At 40.3% G+C, this 12,234-nt stretch overlaps 1 protein-coding gene across 1 annotated transcript in view; it reads left to right on the forward strand.

The window, feature by feature from the left end:
- Nucleotides 1-3,343: 3,343 nt before the first annotated feature.
- Nucleotides 3,344-12,234, forward strand: part of LOC128694739 (FYVE, RhoGEF and PH domain-containing protein 3-like) — a gene marked incomplete at its 3' end in the record, with an annotated part of 38,958 nt that continues 30,067 nt past the window's right edge. Inside the window, exons 1-2 of the mRNA XM_070095630.1 lie at nucleotides 3,344-3,512; nucleotides 11,699-11,884. Coding sequence (XP_069951731.1) covers nucleotides 11,804-11,884 — 81 coding nt within the window. The remainder of the gene's footprint in view (nucleotides 3,513-11,698; nucleotides 11,885-12,234) is intronic.

Consider the following 12,234-nt stretch of genomic DNA (forward strand, 5'->3'; position numbering starts at 1 on the left):
TCCTGGTTATGTAGAGCATTTCCCGCAACTTAGGTTAATTCTGTCCCCAGGATGCCACCCATACCAGTCAACTAACACCCAGGTACCTACTTATTCCTTGGTGAACAGTGACAGCAGGTGTACGGTGACTAACCACCAGGTATCTACTAACTGCTAGGTGAACAGTGACAGCAGGTGTAAGGTGAATAACACCCAGGTACCTACTTGCTGCTAGGTGAACAGGGACAGCAGGTGTCCTAAGGATACACGCCCTAATGTTTCCACCCGTACCGGAGATCGAACCACGGATCTCAATGTGTGAACTCAGCTCCAATGGATTTTTACACGTCCCATTGAGGATTTTTGTAATATGAGCAAGTTGTGGTGCTGAGCACTGGTCAAGGTTGTGGTGCTGAGCACTGGTCAAGGTTGTGGTGCTGAGCACTGGTCAAGGTTGTGGTGTTGAGCACTGGTCAAGGTTGTGGTGCTGAGCACTGGTCAAGGTTGTGGTGCTGAGCACTGGTCAAGGTTGTGGTGTTGAGCACTGGTCAAGGTTGTGGTGCTGAGCACTGGTCAAGGTTGTGGTACTGAGCACTGGTCAATGTTGTGGTGCTGAGCACTGGTCAAGGTTGTGGTGCTGAGCACTGGTCAAGGTTGTGGTGCTGAGCACTGGTCAAGGTTGTGGTGCTGAGCACTGGTCAAGGTTGTGGTGCTGAGCACTGGTCAAGGTTGTGGTGCTGAGCACTGGTCAAGGTTGTGGTGCTGAGCACTGGTCAAGGTTGTGGTGCTGAGCACTGGTCAAGGTTGTGGTGTTGAGCACTGGTCAAGGTTGTGGTGCTGAGCACTGGTCAAGGTTGTGGTGCTGAGCACTGGTCAATGTTGTGGTGCTGAGCACTGGTCAAGGTTGTGGTGCTGAGCACTGGTCAAGGTTGTGGTGCTGAGCACTGGTCAAGGTTGTGGTGCTGAGCACTGGTCAAGGTTGTGGTGCTGAGCACTGGTCAAGGTTGTGGTGTTGAGCACTGGTCAAGGTTGTGGTGCTGAGCACTGGTCAAGGTTGTGGTGTTGAGCACTGGTCAAGGTTGTGGTGCTGAGCACTGGTCAAGGTTGTGGTGCTGAGCACTGGTCAAGGTTGTGGTGTTGAGCACTGGTCAAGGTTGTGGTGCTGAGCACTGGTCAAGGTTGTGGTGCTGAGCACTGGTCAAGGTTGTGGTGTTGAGCACTGGTCAAGGTTGTGGTGCTGAGCACTGGTCAAGGTTGTGATGCTGAGCACTGGTCAAGGTTGTGGTGTTGAGCACTGGTCAAGGTTGTGGTGCTGAGCACTGGTCAAGGTTGTGGTGCTGAGCACTGGTCAAGGTTGTGGTGCTGAGCACTGGTCAAGGTTGTGGTGCTGAGCACTGGTCAAGGTTGTGGTGCTGAGCACTGGTCAAGGTTGTGGTGCTGAGCACTGGTCATAACAAGGGGCTTTCTATGTAGTAGTGTGTCATTGATGTCAGCTAGGCCTGTATACCATGTACATTCACTTCTAGTAAATAAAGTTATTATTATTTTTACAAGTACATGTACAAGGTATACAGGCCTGACTGACATCAACGACATACTACTATATAGAAAACCCCTTGTTATACAGAACATTTCGGGCAAATTAAGTCAAATAAATAACAAAAAAAAAAAGGCACAATACCGTGACTGGAACGATACACAACCCGCACATAGAAGAGAGGAGCTTACGACGACGTTTCGGTCCGATTTGGACCATTTACAAAGTCACACTTTGTAAATGACTGTAAATGGTCCAAGTCGGACCGAAACGTCGTCGTAAGCTCCTCTCTTCTATGTGCGGGTTATTTGTAAATTAAGTCAGTTTTGTCCCAGGATGTGACCCACACCAGTCGACTAACACCCAGGTATCCATTTTACTGATGGATGAACATTGGACATCAGGTATCTTAAGGAAACACATCCTAATGTTTTTCCAGCCGTATCGGGGATCGACCCCTGAATTATTATTATTATTATTATAATCATGGGGAGCGCTAAACCCGTAGGATTATACAGCGCACGTGGAGAGGTGGGAGGTATTCAGGCTCAATTCAGAGAACTGGAGTACAGATCTAATTCCCTTGATCAAGAGCCCCTCACCAGCCTGAAGAAACCTACCTTGAGGGGATCGACCCCTGAACCGCAGTGAGCTTAATGGGCAATCTGAGTATGCTGTAATACCATACTTCCCAGGTGATGTGAATTTGCCTTTAGTGAAGCATCGATTAATGCCTCATCGAGCTCAAAATTAGCGAAAGGAACTGTTACAGTCATCTTCCTATCTTAGCATAGAACAAATCAGTCTCTCTCTGGAATTATACTTGGCCTTTGATTTCGTCTATGTGGTAATGGAGAGATTGACATAGCTAGGTGTAGCAGCCCAGGCACTGACTGACTAATTCGCTGTGTGGAGGATGAGGGTGTGCAATCTGACAAGCTCTGATACCCTTTATTCTGGTTATATCCCCCCATGCCTGGCTGAGTAGGGTGTAGACGTTGAGACCTTTGACAAATGTTCCCCAGTCTGCTGAGGCTGTCATACGTTCCTTGGAAGCAGTTTAGTTTAGTTTAATATGTTTATTATGCACCCCATACCCATCCTGTGGGCGGTAGTCAAAAGATTACAGAGGTACATAATTGGTCCAGGGACTGGAGGTAATGAACTCACAATTTACAAAGGTAATGAACTCACAATTTACAAAGGTAATGAACTCACAATTTACAAAGGTAATGAACTCACAATTTACAAAGGTAATGAACTCACAATTTACAAAGGTAATGAACTCCAGGTAAGTCTGGTCACAATCATTGGAAGCAGACAGGGCAGTCTGAAAGAACTTCAACATTTTAGGGGTAATTTTTTTTTATCTGCTAGGCCTAGTCTATGAGCAGTACATTTCAATATTCGAAGTTTAGGATCATTGTGTTGTAGTATGTATGAGTTTCGTAGTAGGAATGATTATTACGGTAGTTGTTTGGAGGACCTAAGTGGAAATAAGTCACTGACTTTTTTGGGGGGGTTATCCTAGGTAATTTACTCTATGTATGATAATTGTACTTGTGTGTACCTTTGTCTAAATGAACTTACGAGGTTTGAGTGACAAGCATTGTGTGGCGTGCAGTCAAGAGATGGCGTGTGTGGGCGGTCCGAATACCTTCATGATGGTAAGTTAAAGACACAAAAGTCATAGTTGGAGCCTATTCAGCCAACATTTAGTCTACGGCAGCCTTTCTCAACTCAGATTGACACGAAGAAGCCTGCTATACAGGCGAGACGTTGCACGAATAAAGTTTATTTACAGTTAGTTGGTGCTGGCATATATGATGTAGTGTTACCTGGTGTTGTGTGGTGGGTGAGTCTTGCTACTGCACTCACTCACTCACTCATCTTCACTCTCATACTCCAGTTTTAAACGCTACTTAGCTCCCTGTATTAAGTTATAGCGAAAACAAAAGGGCCAGGCTCCTCACTTAATCATTGTAGTGCAGTAAGTGTGAGTAATCATTGTGATAGTGCTAAGTGAGCACTATTGGCTAGTATTTAGATAGTAAGATAAGTAATTACTCAAACTATTCGTGTTAGTTTTTTACCTCAGATGATCAAGATTTATTACCATAATTACTTAATCAGATTCAGTTTACAGGTAGTAAGAGGACCTTCATTCATGTTCACCACATACAGTTTTAATGACTATTATTCATATATATATTGATGGCACTAATCAAAATTGTTATAACGTAAACTCGGTTGTAGTATCTTCTATCCATGCTAAGTAAGTTTTTATTCAGGTACAGGTACACATAAATACGGTTACATTGATTATCATACATACCCACAACTAAATAAATACTGCATAACTGTATATCATAAATTATAACCTGTGACCCTATCAACCTTTTGTTTTTTTTAATTACATTACCTAATAGAATACTCCATTCTCTTGAATGCTCAGTAACTCGTCAGATGACCATATGATCTGTCTTTGAAATACTCATTTGTGCTTAATTGTTATATGTTTACTGTAATTTTTACCACTGAATATGTCATTGCTTAGTTAATCTTAAGTTAATTTTAAGCCTGTCCATAATGCTCTGCATACAAGGGGCTTTTGAATTCATAGATGTACAAAGAAATACAGTGGCTAAGTGTAATGTACACTTAGCCACTGTATTTCTTTGTACATCTATGAATCATGTCCAAATTAATAATAAAATAAATAGCAGCATATGCGTAGATTACCTGGGATAATCCAAAAAAGCCAGACTGACTTATTTCCATTGGGGTCCTTGTGATAAGTATTATATTTAAAAGCTAAAAGCAGGTAAGTATCTTAAGTGTGTAAAAAGTACTTATAATGAAAGGAGATATACTAGGTAAAATCAAATACGTACTTACATTGACATTAAATATAGTGTCAGATCATTGTACATGTATGTTAGATACATGTACAAGAAATCACCCTCCCTTTCTGTAGCCATATTCATTAGGTATATTTTGGCTCTCTTCTTGAACTGGCTTGTGCTATGACAAGCTTTGACATGTGCAGGCAGTCTATTCCACTCTTTTATTACTGTACAATAAAATGTCTTTGAAGCCTGACTAGTGACTGTAGGTACTGCAGTTATTCTCCCTTCCCCTAGTACTACAATTGCTTTGGTTCCCGGCCTTAACAAAATTGGCAGTAAGATATTGGGGACACTGGTAGTGAGCAGTTTTATAAATGTAATTTAGCTCTAGTTGTTTTATTGTCTTCAACATTCAGCATATACAGTTGTTGTAATTCATTCTGGTCTACATACTCTCTTGCTTGCCTAGTACATTAGGTGCTGTATGACCCCTAAAGGTTTACCTCTCCCCATGAATGTAATTTAATAATTCTCGCCTAGTAACAAATAAACACCGGGAAGTTAGTCGACTATTGTGGGTTGCATCCAGAGATGGACCTTGGGGCCCCAATGAAAATAAGGCACAATAATGTTCTTGGATTGTCATGGGTTAGTCTGAGATTAATAATCCAAACAGTATATTAATGGTATACAAAAACCAACAAGTGGCTTGTGGCAAAAACTCTCACTTCACATGATGAGTGTCCAGGTTCAGTTCCCAGCGAGGGTTGAAACATTGGGCGTGTTTCCTTACACCAGTTGTCTATGTTCACCCATCAGTAATAATAGGTACCTGAGTGTTAGTTGTCTGCTGTGGGTCGCATCGTGGGACAAAACTGACCTAATATGCCCGAAATGCTCTGCACACCAAGGGGCTTTCTATGTACAGTAGTAGTAGTGTCATTGATGTCAGCTAGGCCTGTATACCTTGTAAATGTAGTTGTAGAAATAAATATATTATTATTATTATTAAAGTAGATGACTAAGTCACTTTAGCTTTTTTGGATTATCCTAGGTAATTTACACATAAGTTAGTTCACTTCCCTGCCGGGTAGAAACATTAGGCATGTTTTCTTACACCTGCTGTTCCTGTTCACCTAGGAGTAAGTAGGTACCTGAGTGTTAGTAGGCTGCTGTGGGTCACATCCTGGGGGACAAGATTTAATCACTCCAGTGGAAATTAGACGGACAATTTTCGATGACACTGACTTTCCTGGGTGACTAACCCTCTGGGTTAAAAATCTGAACAGATCTTACCATACATTTCTTTAATGAAATGATATTACAAGGACCCCAATAGAAACAAGTCACTAATTTTTTTTGGGTTATCCTAGGTAATTGACATGTTACAATGTACAATAATTGTAGTCCGATAAATTTTGTGTAACTATACTTGTGTATCTGTACCTGTATCTGTATCTGTATCTGTATGACCTTTGTGAGATTAGCACTTAGTTTTGATTGATTTTTACCAAAGTAAGCTTACTAAGACAATGTAATCACCTAAAACTTGTGTAATTGTACTTACGTGAAATTTTACCTAAATAAACTTGCTTGCTTGGTACTGGTATCTATTATTAAAACTTTTTGCTAACAAGTGGCTTTATCAGTCCATTACAGAATAATTATTGGAGATAGTGGAAGACATAAAATACAGTGGAATAGTTTGAGATGATCAGTCCCACAGCCTTGATGGATGTTCATTCCCTAATCTCGATTCACCAGGATTAGGACTCGGTTATTAATTATTAACATTTTACAATCAACCTAGTTATTAACAAATAGTTCATTCAAGACATCTGCAATAAATCAGTTATGATCATCAGCAAAATACAGCCTCTCCTCACTTAGCAACATACTAGTTTACTGACCACTTGGACTTACGACCAGCTCTCCAACCAGTGTGCAAACCCAAGTTTGCACACTGGTATACAGTATACAGTACACCACTATATAAACATTTAAAAATATACTAGAAATGTTATAAATGGCGCAAAGGTGACATTAAAAAAATATCTAAAGATGGTTGACACAAACCCTTTACCAGCATAGTATGCTCCTTGCTTAATGAACAATTCGCTAACCGACCTACTCTTAGGAACGGAACCCAGTCATTAAGTGAGGAGGGGCTGTAGTCACTATTATGTGTGATAATTAAGCAGGCATGCATCAATCCTAGGAAGGTTTGGCTAGGTAAATTTATGTCAGGATCTACCAAAGACTCCAGTGGAAGTACAGTGGAACCCCAAGTTTCGTTCTTAATCTGTTCCAGGAGCTAGGCCTCAAGTCAAAATGGCCTAAAGTCGAAGCAATATTTTCCATAAGAACTAATGTAAATCCAATTAATCTGTTCCAGGCCCACAAAAATATTCACAAAAAATACATTTTTTAAAGAATAACTATAGTTTTGCATACACACAACACAGATAAATACATACAGTAATAAATTAGTAATATGTACAAGAGATAAATAAACATTTAAATAAACAGTTAAAATAACATTTACTTACCTTTTTTTTGAAGACAATTGCTGGCATCTGGACGATAGGGAGGAGGAGTGAGGGAGCACTTATTGTTTGGAAGGGGAATCCCTTCCATAAAGACTTTAGGTAACACGTCCTTATCTGGAGTTACTTCCCTTCTTTGTCTTTTAATGCCACTAGGACCAGCTTGAGCCACTGGACCCTTGTTGCACAAAACTGTCCAGAGTGCTCTGTTTCTGCTGCCTCTTTAAGATGTCCCTAAAATGGGACATGGTTTTGTCACTGAACATGTTGCAGATATGGCTTGTTTCAGCTTGCTCAGGGTGGTATTTTTCCACAAAACTTTGCAACCTATTCCACATTCCACACATGTCCTTAATCACTGAAGAAGGCACCTCCTTCACTCCCTCTTCCTCCTCCTCAGAAGTAAGTTCCTCAACTGTGGTCTGATGCTGTTCCAGTTGCAGCTCTTCGGTGGTTAGCTCTTTCCTGTGGTCCTCCACCAACTCTTCCACATACTCGCCACTCACCTCCAACCCCAGGGACTTTCCCAGTGCCACAATACAGTCTACAACAGGCAGAAGGTCAGCAGAGTCAGGGTCAGCCTCAAACCCTTCAAAATCCTTCTGGAGGACACATTCTGGCCACAGTGGTCTCCAAACAGAGTTCATAGTCCTGGAAGTCACTCCCTGCCAAGCCTTATCTATAAGGCTTATGCAATGGAGGATAGTGAAGTGATTCCTCCAGAACTCTCTTAGGGTCAACTGAGTGTCCGAGGTCACTACTCTTCTTAAATCTGTCAAACCAGCCTCTGCTGGCCTTAAATTCACTATTAGCACTCATTGCAGGCATTTTCTTTGAGATCGTCATGCAACTACCTTGCCTTTTTACAAACGAGTGACTCCAAAACCCTATCACCCGCTATCTGTTTATAGTTGATCACACCAGCAACAACTTCTCAACCTCTTTGATTGTTTGTGATCTATTTTTGGTTAACATGTCTACCCCTTTCACAACATCAGCTTCCTTGATTTCTTTTCTCTTCACCAGGATAGAAGCGATTGTTGATTTGCTTTTGCCATACACCTGGCAAGCTCCACAACTCGCACACCACTCTCGTATTTTTGTACTATTTCTTTCTTCACTTCTATTGTGCTTCTCACTTTCTTTACCAAAGGGGTTCCACTAGGAAGTTTCTTTGGGTCCATGGTGACTTACTTCACAGTTGCACTCAATAAACAAGCACCAAACACAATGTATTAATTGTGAAATGTTTGGATGAGCGCACAGGGTAATGTTCACTCAAAACCAGACTGACTCACGACGCCTGCGCGGGCAGGCGGACAGGTCTGGTACGCAGGACGAAACGTGGGGCACAGTGTGAAACTCTGGACTAAATTTAGCCAAAAAAATGATTCTAAACTAGATGCGTCCGATACTCAGGGCGGACGAAACTTGGGGTTCCACTGTAAGTTACTCTGGCAGATTGCTCTGAGTTATCCTAGGTAATTTACACATGTCACTTTGTATGGTAATTATACTTGTGTGTACCTGTACCTAAATAAACTTATTTAACATAAAAATCTTGCCTGAGTTTTTTAGAATTTAAAATGACTGATTTATTAAGCTAAAATTTTACCCAGGTGCTTCTCAGCAGATTTTTGCTGAAACTAAATAGTAATAATAATGTTTTATTATTAATATTATTGTTATTATTTATTTTTATTATTAATATAGCATGTAGTAATAAGATATAATAAATATTTGTTATAGTTGTTATAATAGTTACAGTTGTAGCAGTTGTTGTAGTAGCACAGCATTTCAGGCTGAACTAAAGCTGATATACAGTAGAGTGCAGTGTTTTGTAAGGTCAGAGTTGAAGCTATTACAAGGTTTCTCTCAATAACATTTGAGGTATCTTAAGTAAAATTATCTTGTATTATTATTAACTCAGTGTGTAGTACTTTAAGCAGAACTGTGGCAAAAAATACTCTGTATTGTGTAACAAGTTTTGGAGTTAAAGTAGAGTATGTATTTGGAAGTAAAAATTAATAATATAAAAGGTATCTTTGATATATGATAAACACTAATGTTGAAAGAATTATCAACAATAAACCTTTCTTTTAGCTCACCACTCTGCCTAGAACACTTTTTCCTGCTGCTGGTCCAGTAACCATACTTGGCATTTCTTCCACCCATGTTGGGGACTAGCGTTTTTGCCTAACTTTCTTCTGTTATTGGCTGGTTCTGCCCTCCTTTAGCACCTCTATAAGGTGGAATATTTCTGTTTTTCCAAATACTGTAGTACTTGCTCCATCACCATCACCTCTGCTGCTGCAAAAAAAATTCAACCCTAGGGTTACCCTTTCCTAGTGGCATAGTTGCCTCGTGTATGACACTTGTGATGTAGTTCACTCACACGAACAGGAAAAGGTGCTCGTCCACTCTCTCTTTGTAGTACTGCTGGAGAGGCTTTTTTTTTTTTTTATTTATCTTCTCAGCCTGTCTCAGTGCTGCATGACCCCAATTGGTTTAACACTTCCCTCTAAATAAAGTGGACCCTTGGTTTTCATGAGTCTCAGTTGTCGTGAATTTTGGCTATCAGCAACTTTTTTCATCAGAAATATAGCCTTGGTTTTCGTGATTTCCCTTGGATTTCGGTGGTCATCCCTTGGATTTCGGTGGTCATACAGAAAGTGTCCCAGTGGCCCCGCACACACAAAGCCTACCACAAACGCATTCAGAGTCAGTCTGGCATTGTTTCTCAGCAAGTGAGCATCGCCTAGTGTCAGCTCTTTTGGTAAAGAAGGTGAACAACACAATAGACTTCAAGAAAGAAATTGTAGCAAAGTACCAAAGTGGAGGAGGAAGAGAGAGGGGAGAATGTGCCGTCTTCAGTGATTCTACGATATGCACGATACTAAAGCAGCAGGAGTCGATAAAGGCTATAGCATCAGCCAGCAATAAAGTGTAGCATTAACAGTGTAGTAAGTAAGTTAAGCGATTTGGTGATAGAAAAAGGACAACATGAAACTTAACTCCAATGTTATTAGGGGTATATAGGGCCACTGACGACACCGCCACCGCCGCCACCACCACTATACGGCTTATACTGCCAGTGGCCCTGATAGCTCAACAACAACAACACCGCTGCCACCACCACCACTAGTCATAAGTAATGACATATTTTATTCATTTTAGAGTATGTATCATGTTTCAATGTTATTAATACTGTTTATTATGTCATATTAGATGAATTTTGATAGATAAATAAGCCATAGAGTTGATATTAGCGTCATTTTGCCCTGTCTCCAAACAATACACTCTCCTCCCTCTCCTCTCCTCCCTGTCTTCTGTACATCAACAAGAGTCTTTAATGAAGGTAAGTGTGATGTTATATGCTCATTTATACATTTTATTAGTGCTTTATATTGATTTATCATTCTTTTTTGTATATAAATCTATATTTAATCTCTAAAAAAAATTTTTTTTTTTTTAATACTTTTGGGTGTCTGGAACGAATAATTGGATTTGCATTATTTCGTATGGGGAAAATGGTTTTGGTTTTCGTGAATTTTGTTTTTTGGCAGACACTCTGGAATGGATTAATCACGAAAACCAAGGGTCCACTGTATAATGGTTATCTCACTCTTGGGTATGTGCCTTTAATGCCAGTTAGACTAATGGCATCTTCCCCAGACATGAAAGTCCCCCTTCGTCCCGATTCTGAAACTAGGAAGGGACTCTAACAGTTTGGAGTGTAGTGGCTGAATGCCTTAATTCTTGTCAACATAATCATAAAGTGTGAATAGTGTAGTCTCCTTCCAGGAAACCAGTGTCAAATTTACAGAGACTGGAGCACCCTAGACCACTCTTATGCAGATGCAGAAGAACTGCAGCCTATATTTCCTGGTGGGTTTAGCACTTAGTTATGATTATAATTAATAATATATATCCTTTTTGTGGTCTAGGATGTATTAGTGTTAACCCTTTAAGGGTTGGTCACCTACAAGTACATCATTGCAGCCAGGGTCGGTCACATTCTTGTACGCCTAAATTCTAACGCCTTTAAATCTTGTGGAAGAAAGCTAGCAGGCCTACATGTGAAAGAATGGGTCTGTGTGGTCAGTGTGCGCAGTATAAAAAGAATCTTGAAGCACGCTGTGCATAATGAGAAAAAAAATCTTTGACTCTTTTTGGTTTAAAACAACGACTTTCTGGTGTATTTTCGTATGGTATTTATGGTTGTATTCTTGTTTCCTTGGTCTCATTTGATAGAATGGAAGATATATTACAAAAGTTGAAATCAGTAAATGGGCGGATTCTTGTACTCAATCGATAGAACAAGTGGAGTTTTAGGGAAATAGCTATGATTTTAGTCAACTGCAACATTGGAATTGGCCGAAAAGACGGCTTAAAGTGGGCGAAATCGCCCACTTCAAGACTGCTAACTTCGCGAGAGCATACTTCAATAAGTTTTCCATCAAATTTCATACTTTTGGTGTCATTATGATCGGAAAAAGATTCTCTCTCATTTCATTAAATTTTTTTTTTTCCCCGACCCTGAGAATGAGTTTGGGAGAGGGCCTCTTGACCCTCAAAGGGTTAAACAAGGCTTTCTACTACTATGTGAGGAACATCTTGGAGGGGCACTCTTTACTCTTGATCATGGCTGATGTCATCCTCACCACACCCAGTCCATAGGAGCATGCTCCAGGGATTGAAGTTGAGTTCATTGTATTCACATTGTTCTTGGACTTGCCTGGCTTCAGATAAATATAGGGTTTATAATATATATTCGTTTTCTTCAGGAATGATGAGATGAAGATACTCATTGCATGTTAGACCAAGAAAAAATTAATTAGCTACTTTAGCAACTGGTATTTGACAGTGTGAGTTCTTGAATTAAATTGAATATGCCATTACGCGACAAGGTCCTTCAAGAAATAGTTTCAACTGAAGAGACTTACCTCAAGAAGCTCCACATTCTGGATAAAGTAAGTTACACTCTGGTAGAGGGCTCATGTGTAGTTTGTATAGAATTACAAGGAAGAAATTCTTTGGTACAAGTTCATTCTGTACAGTGGTATTTGCTCCTAAGATGAATAAACTAAGTGCTAGACTATAGTATAGTGTAGTTATGCTGGTTTAAGATAAACTGGGAAGTTCTAGACACCTGACTAAAAATCATGAACAGTGACTGAGAGAGTGATTGAATGTATGAGAGTACATATAGTGATACCAACACTCTTGTATAGGTATGAAGCATGGGTTGTGAGTGTTGCAGCAAGGAGGAGACTGGAAGCAGTAGAGATATTGTCTGAGGTCAATGTGTAGTATACCTGGA

The sequence above is a fragment of the Cherax quadricarinatus genome, chromosome 51 (assembly GCF_038502225.1).
Source record: "Cherax quadricarinatus isolate ZL_2023a chromosome 51, ASM3850222v1, whole genome shotgun sequence".
Taxonomy (NCBI): domain Eukaryota; kingdom Metazoa; phylum Arthropoda; class Malacostraca; order Decapoda; family Parastacidae; genus Cherax; species Cherax quadricarinatus.